The following is an 18,955-nucleotide window of genomic DNA, read 5'->3' as shown; positions in this document are numbered from 1 at the left end:
CCCTCCCAAACTGTGGGCCCAGTCCTATTGGTTTAAATATTTTTATTGATACTAAACTCACCCACCCACCCCATAGCCAGCAGTTCTAAGGCGTCCTGCGTCCAGAGGCCTCGAGTTTGGCTCTTTGCTTTCCATATGGGGGCCAAAGAGCGAGAGGGACTACATAGCCTCCCCCGGGGGCCCTCCAGAGCGCTCCCCCGGGGTGGATGGCCTTCAGCGCCCCTCGCTTTCGTGGGCGGGCGTGTATCTCACGCCTGGCCGCCTCACAGGTGGCGGAGGCCTGGAAGATGGACCTTCGCTGCGAGCAGCGGGGCAGCGCCCCCTCCGGAGTCCAGAGGTCCCGCAGATGCCGAGGGGCGCGCGGTTTGGAGAGCCGGACGGCGCGTCAGAGGCAGAGGCTGAGCTCCTTGCGCACGCGGCAGCGGTGGCACTGCACCACACAGCACCAGTGGAAGCGACACAGGCAGTTCTCCTCGAGCTGCACGCTCTCCTGGCGGTGCCCGCGGCCGCAGCACAGCAGGTCACAGCCGCTGAGGTCCAGGGCACTGCTGTTGCAGGCGCGGCCGCGCGTGCCCGGCGAGCCGGTGCGCCGGTTGGGAGCGCAGAAGTCGGGCGAGTCGGCGGCGTAGAGCAGGTCGGCGCGGCCCGGCGGCTTAAGAGTGCGGACCGCGGGCAGCAGAGCCTTGCCGTCGTTGGTTCCCATGACACGCGAGGCGCCGTGGAAGCGCTCGAGCAGCCGCGCGCCCACCTCCCGGAACGGGGGCAGCTTCTGCCAGCAGGTTCGCAGCGCGCACGAGCCCGACAGCCCATGGCACTTGCACTCGGTGCGCGTGTGGCTCCGTACGGCCTGCAGGGAGCAAAGGAGCCGGCGGATGCGGACAGATTGGGGGTACGGAGTGGGGGAAAGGTCCAGAGGACCGACAAAAAATTAGATGGGGAGGGTGAGGTGGACTGAAGAGAGAAAAGAGCAGACCAAAACCAAGAGAGCGCAAGGTGGAGAGGAGGAAACCCAGGGAGCAACAGCTCCGAGAGAAGGAAAAATTACAAAGTTGGAAGAGTGAGAGGAGTTGGGGGGAGTGGGGCGCAGTGTGCAGCAGAGATCGCAGGACGCAAAGTCAGGGAATGGGAGAGAGAGAAAGCAGAACTGACGGCTGGGGTGAGAGTCTCCCTAGAGGCAGGGAGGGGTTGCAGCTGTCGTGCTCTATTCCTCCTGCCAACCTCCTGCTGCCAACAGGGCCCCCTCGTTGCTGCCCCTCTCGGCCCCAGACAGGGCTGAGCAGAGCCAGCCTCCTGGGCGTCTGACAGGTATGTGGGCCTGTCTGGACATTCCTCTCTGGGCCCCCTCTTACTCCCTGCCTGATGCCTCAGGGCTGAACCCTAGAGGACACAGGATGTGGGGGGGGGGCGGTCCCTAGAGCATCTTAGAACTAAGGCATAGGTTTCAGGATGGCCGACGGTGAATCCAGAACCCCTGCCCCTTATTTGCAATTTGTGCCTGAAGCTGGGGTCTAAGAGTCACAACCCCACTAAGATTTATGGTGTCAGATGACTTAGCAATATCATCTGTGGAAGCTCAGAGTCCAGAGGCCAACCTGAAATGCAGACTTGTGCGCCCCCCTCCCCTTCCCAGGTTTCTTTCCTTTCTCACCCTCCCTCCTGGAAACATCTGACCGAGAGCTGGGGGTGGGGGTGGGGGTATGGGGACTCCTCCTTCCAGAGGGAAGGGGAGAGGCAGGGCCCAGTCTGGAGTTGGTGGGCAGCCAGTTGGCAAATGCCCAGATTCAGTCACAGCTTTCCTGGCCTTTAGCTGACTCCCTCCTACCTTCACCAGCCTTGTCTTTCACACCTTTCCAAGCCTTCCTTGGCCACGTTCTGGCCCTTTTCCCTGGCCTCCCTCACTTCTCCCAACTCCTCCACCTCCAGACCTTTGCCCCAGCTTCTATCTTCTCTTTCATCCCCAGCTTTTGTCACCCTCCTCTGTCCCTGTGCTGGTAGCCAGATCTCTACCTATCCCAGCCTTTGCCTCACCTGTCGGGTCTCAGAGGTTTGTCTTCCCTACCTGAGGTCCTGAGTCCTCTTCTCTGGGTGTCCCCTCCCCATCCTGCCCACTAGATCACCAGCTCTAGGCCTTCCTAGGCCTCCCAAGGGACTCCCTCTTCTAGGCTGGCCACCTTGCCTGCCACATGCCCATCCACATGCCCCCAGCCAGTCTTCCCAAGTGCGCCCTTTCTGCCTCGCTGGCTCCCACACACATTAACATACTCCTGCACATACACGCCCTCATTCGCACCCCCATTTCCTCACACGTCTACAAACACGCTCCCGCACACCCCACCGTCACCCACGTCCACTCACACCTACCCATACCCACACATTCATACCCACACACTCTCTTACACACCCCTGCCCATACTCACCAGCCGGCCGGCCTCGTTGTTGTGCAGTTGCACCAACGCACGGATGTCTCCGCGTCCCCGCTTGTGCCGCGCGTCCATAAAGAGCCTCGACTTCTCGTCCCCGAAGTCCACGTCGTCGCCGCAGCCCCCCCACTCCCAGGCGGCGCTGCCGTCGGGGGAGCCGGCGGGGCCGGGGGGCCCAGGGGTGCCGGGCAGGCCCGGGGGACGCGGCGGGGCCCGCCCTCGGGGCGCCTGGCAGCCGCACTGCAGCAGCTCGCCCATGGAGCAGGCCTGCGTGACGGCGTGGCTGGCGCCCGCGGCCGTTATAGCGAACACGAAGGCCGTCTCCCGGATGTCTGCGGGCCGGGCGCAGGGTGGGGGAAGTCAGCCGGCAGGGCCGAGGCTGGGTCCCCGGGGGTGGCGGGGAGGGGGGAGGCGCTGCGGTGGGCGTGGCAGCATGGCTGGGAGGCAGGGTCGGGACAGGGTACCCACAGACCGGCGGGAGAGGTGGGGCTCCCGCAGCCGCCCCCCCAACCCCCCCTCTCCTCTGATCCCCGAAAAGAAAAAGCAGCTCCCCCCCCCAGGTGCTCTCCCCACACTGACCCTGCTGCAGGATGCGCCCAAAGGCCTTGCTGTGGCTGGAGCAGTTCCAGCGGCGGAATCGGAACTGGAACTGGCACTCCCGCACCCCGAGCCGGGCGCCCCGGGCTAGCTCCGCCACCACCTCTGGCTCGGCCTGGCACAACTCAGCCTGCCGCCCTGCCAGCCGCCGCGCTTTCCTGCAGATGCTGGTAGGATCCATGACCAAGGGGCTGCCCACCGCCCTGGAAAGCAAAGAACAGCACGTCCAAGATATGACTCAAAGGGCTGGGGCGGGGGCGGGGAGGGAGGCCAGTCCCGCTCAGCCCACCTGAGCACCTAGCTGGTGCTGGGACACGCCTCTTCTCTCCCCCCACCCCAACTGAGTGTGAGATTGTCCCATCTGGTTCTCTTACTGTCCCATGTCCCCTTTCACTAGAGTTGAGACCGAAATTGCTATAGAGCAAGGATTCAGCCTTATCCTTCTGTGCACATCTTCATTAATAAGTCCTTCTAGGAATTTGACTCAAGGTGAGGGCACCCGGCACCAGGTGAGCCAAAAGGGAGACAAAGAACAGGCCTGACCCCAAAGGGTGATGAAGCTCACACCCCCTCTCTAGCTCAGTTTCTCCTTCTGTAAAATGGGAAGGTTGGGCTTTGATCCCTAAGGTGGGCCCTTGCATGAGGATATCCTCTATCTCTCTGAGCTGGAGAGCAGGAGGAAGTAGCTGGGGGACTGAGCCTCTGAAGCATTATGGTGAAGTAAGTGACACTACCCTTCCGTTCCAGGGTCTGTGACTTTTTCAGAGCAGGATGGCCGGCAAGGCAGGCCAGGCCCTGACGTCACTGGTTGTGACCTAACTGGTTTGGGGAAGGGGAATGCCTGTTTGGCTTGGTGTGGGTAAAGACCGAATGGGAAGTTCCACACACTTCCAGAAATCCTTCCGTTCCCAGCCTTCATTCCACCTAAGGAGAGAGCTGTTATTTGGTTTCCATAGACCAGACCCCTGAAGGTTAAGGTTACTCGCAGCTGAGTGGAACTCCTTGAATCAGATCGCTCTTATTTGATGAACGCTTAGCTGTGGTCCCTGTGCTGCAGGAATGAGTGGGCGGAGCACTTGGACCTGAGAGTAATTTGAGATCACACAAAAACCCTTCAGCAGAGGACAGAAAAAGACTCCGGGTGGGGAGAAGTAGCACCAGGAGATAGAAAATGTGGAGGAAAATGGTAGGAGGTAGGTGCCAAAGGTCAAGGTGGCCTACTTTTCATTTTAGCCTTCATGCCCATCGGCCCCCCTGTCCCCATTTGCTCCACAAGAACAGGCTGCCCAGGCATGTTCTGGCCCCACAACAATGAGATGTAATGGGCTTGAACAGCAGCAAGAAGAATTTAGGTCTTAAGGTAGAACTTCTCAACTCTGGGGAGCGAGATGCTTAAAGAGGCCGTTGCAAGAAGATGTGTAAGTTCAGTTCTTTCTAAGGTCTCCTACTCCCCCCCCCAACACACACACTCCACCCCATCAGATCATTGTCAGCCTCCCCACCCAAGTAGTCCTGGAGCCAAAATTCTTTTCTCAGTGAAGAGTTATAGTCCAGACTCCTTCCTCCACGCTTAGGACCTGACCATCACTGCATTCCAACTGCAGCCTGGAAAGGTCCAGCCCCAGCCCATTCCCAACCCTAGAAAAGTGGTGGATGGAGCAGTGGATAGTGTGTGCCATGGATAGGGCAGCACAAGGTGGTTCCCAGTGGCCCAGTGACCACAAGAGTTTATCAGTCTCTTTCTTTCTCTCCCCCCGTGTATCATCGATCCTCCCCTACCCCCATCTGTTTAGCCACCTCATTACAAAAAGGATTTGAGAAGGCTTCCAGCATGGTTATATAGGGTCAGTAGATAAGACTACGAGCACCTTGGGAGTTAGAACTGACATTTTCTTTTGTTTCCTGTGGCAGATTTTTAGGTGCTTAATTCGTATTTCCCCCAACTTTTGTTACGAAAATGTGCAAATGATTACTATAATACTACAATATTACAAATGATTGTTCTAATACTACAACGAACACCATTTAATCCATGTTTTTGAATGAATGAATGAATGAATGAATGAGCCTTCTAAGGAGAATGTCCTCATTTGAGTCCAGGACCTTGTCCACATGAGATTCCATGACTGCTAATCAGCTTCCTCTCTCTCCACCCCTCCTCTGCCCACCCCCCACTGGATGCAGAGGCAGGGAAGCAGGCCTCCCCATGACTGTCCAGCTCCTTTCCTGCCACCTGATTGTCCAGGCCTCCACCTGGGAGTCTGGGGCTCTGCAAACTCTTCTTCCCCAAATCACCCCACCCCCCATGCCACTAAGCTCCCCAGTCTCTCTTCCCAGCCCTGCCCTCTGCTAACTCCCTAATTTCCCAAGGTTGACTGGTTTTATCCTCTCAAGGTTACTCTGACCCCATCCCTCTCCTCTCCCTCCTCCTGCCCTAGGGAAGCAAGAGAGGGTGGGGGTATGCAGGGAGAAAAGCAAAAACCTCCTGACCTTGTCTGCTTGCCAGGGGCTAGAGATAGGAGAGAAATCGGGAGGAGCAGGAAGGGTAGGGCCCTCCCGGAGGTGGGGCCAGCCCTTTGCAGGGTTGAGGGGCTGCCCCAGAGTCAGTTGCTGGTCCGGGTCTGGCTCCCCAGGCTGGCTTGCTGCCTGGGAACAAGGCTTGTTTACAAGCTGGTCAGGAGGAGGGATGGGCAGTAGTAGCAGCTAGAATCCCAAGGGACCAGCTTGCTCCCTGCCCTCCTGTCCTCGCTCCCATCCCCAAGTCACAGGAAAGGAAAGTCCAGAAGAGGAGTGGGGGTGGGGGGGTAGGGCATCGGGCAAAACATCAAGCGTCACTTCTGCACCCTGGTCTCTGTCAACTCTGGGTGAGCTGAGCCACTGTGGGCAAGTCAGCTCTCTCTCCGCGCTTCAGAAACAGGAGAAGTTGCCCGAGAAGCTCCCTTGTCCCCTCCAAGTTAACACTGGACATAACATCAAGAAATAACTCCCCCATCTCCCCTCTTTCTTTACCCTCCTTTCTTCCCTTCTGCTTCCTTAGGGAATCAACTCTGCTTTTTTGGCCTCTGAGTCAGCATTGGCCTGGGGTTAGCCCAGAGAAGATGTACCCTTTTGGGAGCATCTGCTTGTTTGGGGAGCTAAGCACAGTGGTGTAGGAGTTATATAATATATAGCAGGTAGGATCTGAGATCCTAATCAAATAGCCATTCCTGGGCATAGAAAAAATGAGGCTAGTCCTAAAGGAAATCTTGCAGACAAGAAGGGACAGGCCTAAGGTTGGCCATTCTAACTGGCTTGGCAGATGCCAAAATCTCCCTCCCAGGACCTTGGTTGGTAGAATCGATAGCCAAGTGAGGTGGCGTTAGGGACAGCCAGCTCCTACTGGCAACATCTGTAGCTCTAAGCCCTGGGGGCCCCAGGTTCTGGCCTAACCTACCTTTCCGTCTCCAGATTCAGAGGGCCAAAGGGAATGCCAGAAACCATCTACTCCTCCTCTACCCACTTCACCCCCGTTATACAGACGAACATCTGAGGAAAGAGGTGGCCGACCTTGGCCACTCAATGGAGGAATCCGTACTTCAAGAAGTTTAGGTGAATGTTATTTTTTAAGTTTATTTGTTTATTTTGAGAAAGAGAGGGAGCATGTGTGTGTGCGGGGGAGGGGCTGTCAGCTCAGGGCCCCACAGAGGGCTCGAACTCATGAACAAAACCTTGTGATCATGACCAGAGCCGAAATCGAGAATCAGATGCCCAACCAACTGAGCCACCCAGGCGCCTCTGGGTGAATCTCTTTAAACCCAAAGGGACTGGAGGGAATGACCACGTGGGGTTTCGGAAGAGCTGAGATGCCCGCGCACACCATCCTCCACACAGCCCTTCTGCCAAGCAGGGTTGGCTCACTGCATCCATCCCAGATTACACCTCCAGCTTTCTGGACTCAGAGCCACCCCCTCCCAATCCCTAAGTCATCAAAATCACACCCGGCATCTTTCCGAGCTCACCTCAGATCCCTGTCGCCCCTGAGCCCAGCCCTCACTGACCACCCCTCCCCCCCATCACCTCAGGTGTCGCTCATCTGGGGGTGCTCATTATCCTGCCAGTGGCATAACTATTTTGTCGTGTCGCCCTGTCTTCTCTCTCCACTTAGGTGAAAGACACACTAAAGACAAAGATCTCACGCTGTCACGATGTCACGATGTCACGATGTGTCACGATGTCATTCGTGGCACACGTGCAGAGTCTGGGGAGTCTGTGACTTGGGTTTCGATCTGGGCTCCGCCATTTGCTTCTCTTAAGACGTCAGCAAGTCCCTTGCATGTGAAGTGGGCACTTAATATTTGTTGAATGAATGAGACCTGACCTTCGCAACCTCAGTGTCCATGACCGTCAAATGGGAATCATGATACCTGACAACTTCCCTGGTACACATGAGAAGAGCCTGCCCAGACGGTGAGCTCTAGCAAAGTGCTTTTTGTCCTCCCATTCACACCCCCATTCATGTCTTGGGCCTGCACAGAGCAGGGCAAATGGTAGGAGTGCAGGCAGCTGTTTGTGGATTCACGAGAACACCCTTTTCTCCAGCTGTCTGCCCTGACTTCTCAGCTGGGATCCCTGTGTTCCTTCCTCCCTCACCGGCCCTGCCTGTGAACCAGAAGCACCCTCCGGGACCCTCCCCTTCCCCAGAGAGCACTCCTGAGTGGATTATCGAGGCCAAGGAGATCACAGACCCTTTTGGTGCCCGACTTCCTCTGAAGGGCCTCCTGGCCAGCCACCCTCTATTTCCTCACACTCCCCACCCCCAGGGTCCTTAGTCTGACCCCCACCTCCTAGGAGCCAGCAGAGGGAGCCCTGAGCCCTGGGGCTGTGGGTGGGGGCTGTATGGGGGTGGGGAGGTGGGTGGTGGAGAAGGGGCAGAAAAATGTTGCCTGACGGCTGCTGAGGCGGCTGGGCCCGGGCCTGTGCCCGCCCGCCTGTCCTGTCCTGCTCTGTCTAACTCGATAATTACTGCTCCCCATCCCCCAGCCACTACCCCCACCCCAAACACCACATCAAAGCCAGTGATGCCCCAGCTCCATTAACCCCTGCCTCCCCACCGCCCACCAGATACCCCATTCCACCCCTCTCCCACGCTGGCCCAGTTTGGTTCCCTCTGCCCCGTCCTGGACACTGTCCTTCCCACCTCCTCACGCTGCTCTCCTTCTCATGGCTCTTGGAAGAGGCAGGGGCTTTCCCTTCCCTGATGAACGTCACCAGTCAAGAGGGCTTCCTACTGGTCAGGGCTGTGGGAGGCAAAGGAGTGGACACATTGACCGCCCCCCCCCCAAACACACACTGGATTCTCTGAGGAGAATCTGTCATGTGTCTTCTGCTCTCCCATAGTGAGGTGGGGAGCACCCATGTGAAGGTGGGGCTGGGGAGCAGAAAGGGTCTGTGGAAGGCCCTGTACCCCTTTCCTGACCGCACCCCCCCACCCCTCACTGCACGCAGGGATGAGGTACTCAGCAGGAGGTAGACTCCCAGCCCTAGTGCTCACTGCCTGCATTCTGGATGGCTTGAGGCAAGTCCCCTCCAGTTCCTGGACTTTGCTGGACTTCTAACCATAAGTGAAATGATTGGCCTAGATGATCTCCAAGTCCTTTCTAGATCTAATTTCTAATTTCTGGCTTAAATGGAGGGCTTGGAGCTGGAGGAACCAGCTTTGGAGGCCAGGTGGAAAACCGGAGCTCCCTCCCAGCGACCTTTTCCCTCCCTCAGCTCCTCCTCAGGTGGATCAGGGGAAGCACCCAAGGTCTCGCCCCACCCCGCCTCCGGCAGGAAGGAGGACATAGGCTAGAGGGCGCTCTGCCCAGTCCCTAGGGACAGGCTTCTGTGTTCCCTAGCGCCTCCGGCTCAGGCTGGCCAGGCGCCCTGCTGCTGCCAGCCTGACCCCCGCCCCGGCTTCCCCACCCCGCCCTCGCCTCATCCCCTCCACAGCTGCATTTCTCCATCAAAGTACACATTCTGGAATCCCCCTCGCTGGGCCCTGGTGATCAAACTTCCCACTGACCTCCCCCCACCAACTCCTGGCTTCCGATGAGAACAGGGCGGGAGGGGGCTGCCCCCCCCCTCCAGGAAATGTCACAGTGCCAGGGCTCTGGTGGGCTTGGGGCATGCTCTGGCCCAGATAGAGCCAGCCTCCTTTTGCCCCTGCCCTTTTCTGCTCACAGCCCCATTGTCTCCCTCCAGGGGAAGCTGCCAAGGCGGGAGGCCTGGAGGGGGGTACTGGGTGGCCACCCCACCCCAGTTCCCACCCCGCCGGGAGCTTGGTGGGGGCCAGGAATAGGACTGCCCACAAAGGGTCAGATAAAGACAGGATGGAGGAGGATGGCCAAGCCCAGCCTGGGGTGGAGGGGGGATCCCAGCTGGAAAACCTGGGTGTCATGAAGAAGCCTGGGTCCTTTCCCTGACTCCCTGTGGGGCCAGAGATGAGGTTGTCCTAGGCCTCTGGTTCCTGTTTCCTTTCCATAATGGGTGAGGGGGAGCGGGGGGGGGGGAGGAGAAAGGCAAGATGAGATGGGGGAAGGGAGTGAGACTGGGTGGTATTTTTGCTAGTGGAACAAGGGGGAGGGTTGGTTTCTTTCATAGAAAATATAAAACAGAAAGAGGAAAGAGGAAGAGAGAAGGGAGATTGATTTGATCTATTCTGTGAGAGTGAGCTATTTTCCACATGCACTGATTGAGAGCATAAATAAAGATGGGTCAGACATTGAGGAGAACTTCCTGGGGGAGGGTGGGAGGGGCTCAGAGAGCAGGCTGGTGGGGTGGGCGCTGGTGACCAGGAAGCCACAGACTTTCTCTCTCTGCCTCGGTCTCAAAATGGGATCTGTCGGGGCCAGGGCACATGCTGGATGGCCTGCAGGCAGTGGGCTGGACAAGATGACCTCAAGAGAGCCTGGCCAATGTCCTGGAATCTGGGATTCTGTGATTTACAAAGATATGGTTACAGATGGGAGAGAGACAGACAGAGAGGCCGGAGGCAGAGTTTAGAAAGCATGCATTGCATGGAGGGGGAGTGAGGGGGAGGGGGAAAGGAAGCGGAAGGGAGACTTTTCTGGAACCTGGAGCCAGGTACCTGAGCCTATTCCAGGCCCTGGATCATTCCCCTACAGGAGCCTCCTTTCCTAGTCAGGACAATCCAGTCACTCAGCGTTCCTGGGGTCCTCTCTGTTCCCACCCTGGAGGCTATTAGCATGTCAGGATGGTGTGCAGGGCTGCTGCTTCCCTGCCTACTGCTAGAGCCCCAGCCCGGCTAGCATTCTCTGAGAAGCAGGGAAAAGAGGGCCAGCAAGCAGGTCAAAGAACGACCTGGAAGCCCCTAGCCTGATAAAGTTACTAGCCTAAGTGAAGCTGGGGTAAAGGGCAGTGTGGGGGTGGGGGGTGGGCAAAGAGTGACGGGAGCCTTAGGCCACCAGGGATGCTGGGTCCAGCCCACCAGCCCAAGCCTGATCTCAGAGAGCAATGGTAGGATGGGGTGGGGACAAGAGTGTCAGCAAGTAGAGTCAAAGATCCCAAGAAAGGAATCTGGGCTCAGACCAAAGGAATGAAGTGTCAGAAACAGAGGAGAGTGAGGGGGCCAGTGCAGGTGGGAGAGGCAGGTTCTCTGTGGGAAGCATCTGAGCGAGGCACTTGCTGGACACCTTATCACCCCAGCCTCTCACTCTTCACCCAGCTTGCTCTGCAGCTGCAGCCATGAAGGCCCCTGTGTTCTCCTACACCTGCCCTCCTCACCTCCTCCCCCACTCCCTGCTTCCCAGCTTCAGGGTCAGTCTCCAAGGGACCAGACCTCTCTCCCTCTGGCTTGTCACCCACCCACCAGCCCCTCTTGAACAAAAGAACCCCCACAATACAAGCCCCAGGAAGGTGAATCAACCAATTCAGCAACATTCCACAATACTTCCCCAGCACCTTTAGCCTCCAGGGCCCAAAGACAAAGGCTCTGACTTCCAGGAGCAGGGAAGAGAGACCACAGAGGGGACGGTTGTCAGTAAAACGCAGTAACTGGCATGGTTGTCCCATGCATGGGGTGCAGTAGGAACACACAGAAGGCAAAGGAAGAAAGACAAAAAGACAGTGTCGTGGAAGATGTGCTGTTCTAACTGGAAAGATGACAATGAGCCGGATAAATGGAAAAGGAGAGGAGGGAGGGCGGCTACCATCTGGGAGAGACCTCTGACCCCATACCTTGAGAAAGGGCAAAATTAGAAATGTGTGTCTGGGAAACAAGACAGAGATTCTTTTACAAAGTTTTGCTTGGGACTCTTGGAATTTTAAATTTAAATTAATCCTTTTCACCCCTACAAACTCTAGCCTGGAAAACCCGCAGCGTGGAGGAGGAGACTTACACTTATGGATGGAGCACCTCCCAGTGTCAGATCATTTTGTAGATCCTCCCATCTAATCCTCCTATCTAGCTTACCAGGTAGGGGGACTGTTTCCCAGTTTTAAAGTTGAGACGTTGAGGCGCAGGGAGAAGTGAGTTGCCCAAGGTCACAGACTTATTGTCGGCCGAGATTAGATCTCAGGTCTGTCTATTTCAAAACTGACACAGCATTATACCAAGCCAGGATCGAAGGACGCATGTTCCCTGGCCGGGACCTGGGTCATCCTCGATTTGCTCCCTCACTGACACCCCCAAGGGACATCTCTCCCGCATCACGAAAGAGGGATAGCAGCCAGCAGCTCCCTGTGTGGGCATCCAGCTCTCTATCTCCCGGGGGGAGAAGGATCTGCCTGCCCCACCCCTCCATCCAAATGGGGTGGGGGGGAGGGTGGAAGAGGAGCGGAGGATAGGGAATCCAGCCAATGACATGGCCCTATGCAAATAGACCAGACCCTGCTTTCTTAGGATTGGCTGACGCATCAGCGGTATTGTCCAAGTCCCTCCTCTTCAAACTCTGATCTATTCCAGGCGGGTCTTTGCAGCTCCAGAGAGACTAGGAAGGAAAAGAAAGTCTCCGGGATCCGGATCTCTGAGAGGTCTCGACCCGGCACCCACCTTTCCAGTTGCTGTCCATCCCCAAGGCTCAAAGTTCCCGCGACCTTAGCTGCGTAGGTGTCTGCTCTAGCTAGGGCCCGGTCTGGAGGCCAGGTCTGGGAAGACGTCCCCATCTCCTGGCTGGCCAGGCCTCCCTCTCTTCCACCGCGACCCTTCACGATTCTCAGTACCTCCCGAGCTGCATTTTTTTCATTTCTGACCCCCCACATCTGGAAGGGTCGGAGCCTAGGTCCCTTTCCTGTCTTTCCTCCTCTTCTTTGCTCTGGGGGAAGGATGTAGAGAAAACCGCGGTCCTGACTCAGTTTCCCTTTACGTTTTTTCCCCGCCACTACCACTTTGAAGTAGCACTCAGCTTCTCAGCGAGAAGCTGGTGGGTTGTTGAGCAAAGTAAGGCGGGGAAGAGACAGCTGTTGGACCTTCCCTGCTTTGTGGCTTACCACCTTGTTCTTCTCTTTCCCACAAATCCAGTCCTCCTCCCCTAAATCCAGGGCCCTCCTCACACACTCTTTTCTTTGGATCTCTCACTGCAGATCCTCCCGCTGTCTACCCGGTAGCTCTTTCCTACCCGCGTGCCAGTTCCTTGAGGACCTGGATTGGGCGCATAACCGGAGGGGGTTGAAAGAGAGTGGGGAGGGTGTGTAGCACAAGGTAGGAGGAAATACAATAGAATGTGCGGGGTGTGGGTTTAGGAACATCTGAGTGGCAGTTTAGAAGTGGCCCAGGCGGTGTCTGGCAGGAGAGCGGCACGCACCTCCCGGCACCTCCCCAGCTGCCCTAGGGCTGGGTTCCCGCTCGCTCGCAGGTACTGCCCAGAAGCAGCGGGACCGCGTTTCTGAGCCACCCGCCACCCCTCCCCGCCAGTCAGTCCCGAAGTCCCCACCCTTGAGCTTCAGTAGCCACACGGGGACAGCCAGCCCGACACAGCACTCACCACCACAGTCCGCCGACGTGCGCGGGACACAGGAGCAGCAGCAGCAGCAGCCCGAGGAGGGAGGGCGCGGGCGGCAGCATCGTGAGCGCTCTACCGCGGGCCGGTGCGGTCAGGGGGCGAGGCTGCGGGGCCAGCCGGTGCGCGCGGCGGCGCGGGCTTCAGGGCGAGCGCGGCTACGGCGGCGGCGGCGGCCGGGAGGCGATGGCTCCGGCGGCGGCGGGGGGGCCCATCGCGGGCGAGGAGGGCGCGGCGGAGGCGGAGAGCGGACGGGGCAGCCAGCGCCTGTGTCTCCCGCCGAGCTCGCTCGGGAGAAGAAATCAGAGCCGGGGGCGGGGGTGGGAGGGGAGCTGGGCCCGGGCGGGGGCGGGGGCCAGGGGGGCCGTGGGGTGGCAGTTGCGACAGTCAGGCGGCGGGACTCTCGGGAGGGAGCCGTGCGCCCCGGGGCTGGAGGCGCGGAGCTCCGCGGAGGGCGGGTGCGAGGTCCCGGGGCGGGGCCCGAGCGCGCCGGTGGCTGCGGGACCCGCCTGCCTCACCCCTTCGCTTTGCCTCTCTCGGACTGGGAGACCCCGCCGCCTCCCAGAGTCGGGGGCAACGAGGGGCGGGGAAGTAGGGTGGAGAGGGGTAAGGGGGGGCGGTGAAGAGGAGCTGGGGAATGGGGGACGGGCTGGAAGGGAGACGTTTGACAGGTTTGTTGACTGTAAAGAGAGAAAACTTCCCAGGAATGAGGGAGTTGGGGGGGTGGGGGCGGTGGTTCGGAGGGAGATGCTGGAGAGGGGGCCGGGAGAGGAAGTCTGCCTGGGGCGCTGGGTGCTCCGGGAAGGGGTGTCGAACTCTACCGTCTGCCGGGCGGACTCTGGAGGGGTCACCCCTTACCGGCCCCGCCTCCGCGCCGCACGCCCCTTTCTCAGCCTTTCCCCAGGAAAGGAGGAAGCCCCAGGCCTCCGCTCTCGCTCCCCCAGCCACCCCGCCTCTTCGAGCCCGCGTTCGGGGAGGGGGGTGGAGGGCTGCGAAGGGGAGATTAGACAGCAAGAGGAACCTCTTGATGGCCTGCGCTCAAGCGCTCGCACGTGTAAGCGAGCGATAGAGCTGAGGTTGCAGTCTTGCGAGAGATTAGTGGAGGCAGAACTCAGGGCAGCCGGGCCTCGCGTGTCCGCGGGTGCCTGCCTCTCGTGGCTTCCCCAACTTGGCCCGGGCCAGAAGGGGTGGAAGAGCCAGCTGCAGGTGAGATGGCGTTTATCTGATTCTCTAATGCCACAAAAATGTCTTTGATGCCCCTGCCACCCCCCCAGGTGTGGGGGGGGGGATCAAAGGCTCCGTGGGGAGGAGGGACAGCTCCATTCATCAAGCCTAGCGTACTGGCTGTGGCTGCAGTCCCTGCTCCGCCCCCGCGTGCCCCAGGAGTGCCGAAGGACAGGTGGTGCAGGACATTCCTCAGCAAGGGCCAGTCTCCCTGTCACCACCAGCTAGAGTGGCATCAACCGTTGGGGGGGGGGGGTGGTCTCCCTAGTGGTAGAAACTTCAGGCACTCAGAGGAAAGCTCCTGGTCTTTTAGGATGGAGATAGCACCTGAACTCTGGGAGGGAGGGAAGCCACCGCCTAAAGAGATAAACATCCTTGGTGAGCAGAGACAAGGCAAGATTGAGTCCCCAAGAGAGTGAGGACAAGTGGATAGAGACGAAGCTGAGGGACTAAGGGGATGCGACAGAAGACCATAGATGCCTAACCTGGGAGAGGAGGCAGATCTGGGGAAGGTCAGAGGAGCCAGTGGAGAACCGAAATGGAGAAACATTGCCCTAGGCGCAAAGGGAAGTTTTGCTTCCTTAGGTTTGCTGCGAACCCAACTCTATGGCTGTGGTGTCCAAGCTGTGTCAATCTAATTCCCTGTACTGGGTACAGAGAATTTTGGTGGGGGGGGGGTGGTGGTGGCTGGGGCACTCTAGAGAAGAGGTAGGGCCCCTAGTGGCTGAGGGAGAGAGAGTGAGGGGCACAAGGCCCAAATGTTGCCCCCTCCCATTTTAGCCTTTAATAGCATCCAGCTGCCGCCCATGGCCCCTGCACCTATTAATTTTGTACACAGTTGCTGTTTTTCCAGGGCAATGCCAACTGTGGACACTACATACTCAAAGACATACCCAGATTGGGCACACACTCAGGCCAGATGGTGCTCAACAGGCATCTGGAGAGCTTTGAGGGTTCCTAAAGGCTGCAGGTGGCCAGTGACCAGACCCCTGGGAATCACTGCCTGGGTTCTAAGTCCCCTACCCACCCCTGCCCCCACCCAGCTACTGTTATTGCAGATTATGAAATGCTCTCCCTATCCTGCATTCTTCTCCGAGGCAAGAATTTTAATGTATTTGTCTTTGTCATCAGGGGACCAGGGCTCTGGGACCGCCCTGCCTCTGCCTGAGGAGGGAGCGCCCCAAATCTAGTCCCTGCTGTCTCCAGACCCCAGCCTCTTTCCATTACCACCCCCTCATGTCCTAGCCCTGCCCCTCGCCTCCCTCTCCTAAGACACAGTCTCTCTGTGGGGTGGATAAAAATGATGTTATTGAAACAACAGAATTGGGAGCAGTGGCAGGGAGCAGGGATCAGCGCAGGAAACTGGGGCGTTTGCCAAGAAGCCTTCTCCCCCGCAGGCGGCCTTTCTGCCCCCACCCCCCACCTTTCCTACAAACACACACAGATCGCCCCACCCCTCCTGCAGCACTCTCTCTGGCCAGATCGTACAGAATATTTGGCCATCCCTGGATTCCCTAAGCCCTCATCTCCCCGCAACCCCCCCAACCCAGAGTCCCATTGCAGAATCTACTGGCCCAGTAGTGCCTGCAAAAGCACTGGGGCAGAGAAGGGGTCTGCTGGAGTCTGTGATGGGCAATCCTCGGCTCCCAGGGCAACTGTGTCTCTGCTCACTCTCTTTTGCCTTCTCTGCACCCCCCTCTAGGGGTTGGCTGGCATATGGGCAGAACCAGAGCAAATGCCCTTATGGCCTCCGAACCTTTAGAGAGATGAGTTCAGATGCTCCTGAGGCTTCAGTCCCCCACTATCAGCTTAGAAAACTTCATGGAGCAGGGCTGGGGATAGAGACGGAAGTACACAAAGACAGATCAAGATGCATGCACACACACGTGCACACTCTCGCACATACCCACAGCTGGGCACAGGCGTCCAGATAACCCACAGACACCAAAGAACACCCTTGCCTCCCTTCGACAGTGTTGGATAACTTTCACTTACAGGTACAGATGGACACACAGATGGGCTGACTCAGACGGAGACACATGCCTGCCTCTCTGGAGATTACATGCACATGCAACCCCATCTCCCCCCTCCCCCCTCCCCCACCTCTGCACACGCATGAATGTGGAGGAACGTTCACAGGAGACTGGAATGGGAACACAGCAGCCCAGAAGGGGGCAGCATGGAGGGGGGTGGTGCCTCTCTGATCCCCCTCTGCCTGTCCTCTGGGCACTGGGCCCCCTCCACCTCTTCCTCCGTGGCTCTGCCTTCAGTCCTGAAAACCTTTTAACTCTACATCTAGGCCCTGATGCAAAAGAGAGAGGCGGAAGGAGCACAAGGATGTCTGGCTGCGGAGTGGGAGCGGGAGGAGGGGCAGAGGTGGGGACTGGGGAGGGGGAGAGAGGCAGCTGGAGACAGATAACATCAGAGTCGCTGCAGGGAAAGCAGAGCTCTCTGTCTGTTAGATCCTCTCTCCCCATCTTTCTGTGTGTCTTTTCCGTGTGTCTCTCCCATCTCCAGAATTTGGTTTCCATTTGTGTCTGTCTCTAAATCACTTTCTCTGCTTCTTTGTTTCTCAGAATGACTGAAGCTGCAGGAGCCCAGGAATTTGGGCCTGTGACCCTTCCCCTCCCAGGGACCTCCCTCTCTCCCTCCCTCTGCATCGCCCTCCCTCTTCCCCAGCAAGGGGACCCAACTGCCATTCCTTTAGGGTGGTGACAGGGACTTGAGAATTCCTAAGGGCCCTGGGTGTCTAGGTCCCTGGAGAACATAGAGGGGAAAGGCTAGTCCTCCTCTCTAGAGAGATGGAGGGAAGGGGAAATAAAAAGGGTCACTTTCTTCTCCCTTCCGAACCCCCACATGGCCCTACCCCAGCTTTCCCAGCCCACCTGAAGTCAGGATGGTGCGACTTTCCAGCCCAGGGTGGGAGCTTGGATCCCTGATTCCCAGCATTAGCTCTTTGAATCCCTGCCTTGCAGACCTAGTTTCCTGAGACCCCCCTCTGGGCCTTTGTCCAAGGTGACCCCAGGCTCCAGTTCCCCACAGGGCCCACCTGCCCCCACATCTTCCGTATCTCTCACCCTTACCTATGCCCCAACCTTTCAATCACCCCATCAGTCAAAGGGAGAAGGAACTGGAGGGGGTTGGGAAGGGGCTCTGAGGAGGGGAAGGGGAGCAGGGGCTGAGAGGGAGGGGCTGCTCACCCACCAGGACTGGGCTAGGAAAAGCCAGGGAACCTTTGTTTCCACTCAGCTCAGCCCCAGTGGCCCCAGGTGGGAGTGGTCAGACCCAGGAGCCTCTCCGGCCATCCCAGTCCAGACCTGGCTCCTGCTTTAGGGCCTGGGGGTGGGCAGAAGGACCCTGGCATGGCCTCAGGTATTCTGAGGGGAGCCTCCACCCTCCTCTCCGTTCTTCTCCAGGAGACACCCCCTCTCCACACTGCTTCAGGTCCCACCTCTGAGGGAATCAGGACGTTTCAGTCTCGGTGTCTCTCCTAATCGTGCTGGTATGCAGCCAGCACATTTTTAACGGAACACCTACTAGGTGCCAGGCACCCAGCTACGTAGCGGAGGAACAATGGTGAAGAAAAGCAGACCTCAAGGAGCTCGTGGTCATTAATCATATCATCTTACAAAGAAATGGAAAAACGCAACCTTGACCTGTGTTGTTGAGGAGTAGGGAAGGGCTGTGAGGCTCTGGTGGTGGGGATTGGCCAGGCCAGGGAAGGAGGAGCAGCCTTCTCAAGGAGAGAATGCTCCCACTGAGATACAAAAATAAGGTGGGGTTAACCGGGAGACACAAGAGAAGGAAGAGCATTTCAAGCCGAAGGAACAGCCTTGGTAAAGGCCCTGCAGGGGGATGGAGAAGGCGTGGGGGCACTGAATCAAGGTTGGCATGGGTTGAAAGAGAGTGAAAAGCAGCCTGGTGGGAGATGAAGCTAGAGAGATTTAGGGGGATCAAACCAAGTAAAGCCTTACAGGCATGGAAGGGAATGTTTTTCTAATTTTAAACGCAATGGGAATTCTACAAGACAAATACATTGCAAGAGGGAAGAAAAAGAGATTGGGGGGGGTGGTCTCTAGATTAAAGGAGAACTAACATATAAACAAAAAGCCAAACAGGCAAAGTTGAACTACAGTAGTTAGTGACACGTGGTCAGATGACAGAAATAAGTAAATGCTTACCATAGAAGTCAGGCTAGGTAGTTGCTCAGGGGTGGGGGGAGGTGGTCGTTCTACTTTGAGGAGCACACGGAATGGGATGTCCGGCAACGTTCTGTCTCCCTTCATGGCAGTTGGTTTCAGGGTGTTCAATTGTACATTTGTTCTATGCTCTTTTCTGTATTCATGATCTTAACAGGGTTAAGGGCTTAAGAAAAGAAAGGGCGAAGAAGAAAACCACTCCCTTGGGCCTTTGCAGGAAGCCACTGTAGAGATTTCCCCGGGACAGTGAGTGGCATGGCCAGTTCTACATCTTGAAGAGATGGTCGTGGTGTGGAGGGGGGATGGCAGGGGAGCCCGAGCAGAAGTCAGAAGGCCAGCTCGGGGGCCCTGCAGTGGCCCGGGGGAAAAGCCAGGGTAAATGGCAGGGGTGATAAAAAAGAGTGGACAGTTCTGGTCAGTGTCAAGAAAGTAGGGTCAAGTGGGCTTGGGGAGAAGCTGGAAAAGGGCACGAGGAAGAGGGAGGCGTCAAGGGTGCCTCTGAGATGTTTCCCTGGCCTGGCCGGATGAATGGTGATGG

At 57.7% G+C, this 18,955-nt stretch overlaps 1 protein-coding gene across 1 annotated transcript; it reads right to left on the bottom strand.

Moving 5' to 3' along the window:
* Positions 1–385: 385 nt before the first annotated feature.
* WNT6 (Wnt family member 6) lies at positions 386–13,059 on the bottom strand. Its single transcript, XM_030328178.1, has 4 exons — positions 12,980–13,059; positions 3,000–3,220; positions 2,418–2,752; positions 386–847 (listed from the first exon to the last, which is right to left on the bottom strand). The coding sequence occupies exons 1-4, from the start codon at positions 13,057–13,059 to the stop codon at positions 386–388; spliced, it is 1,098 nt and encodes a 365-aa protein (XP_030184038.1).
* Positions 13,060–18,955: the final 5,896 nt, after the last annotated feature.

This window comes from Lynx canadensis, chromosome C1 (genome assembly GCF_007474595.2).
Source record: "Lynx canadensis isolate LIC74 chromosome C1, mLynCan4.pri.v2, whole genome shotgun sequence".
Taxonomy (NCBI): Eukaryota; Metazoa; Chordata; class Mammalia; order Carnivora; family Felidae; genus Lynx; species Lynx canadensis.
Note: the sequence above shows the minus strand (reverse complement) of the source record. Positions and strands in the feature narration are given on the sequence as shown.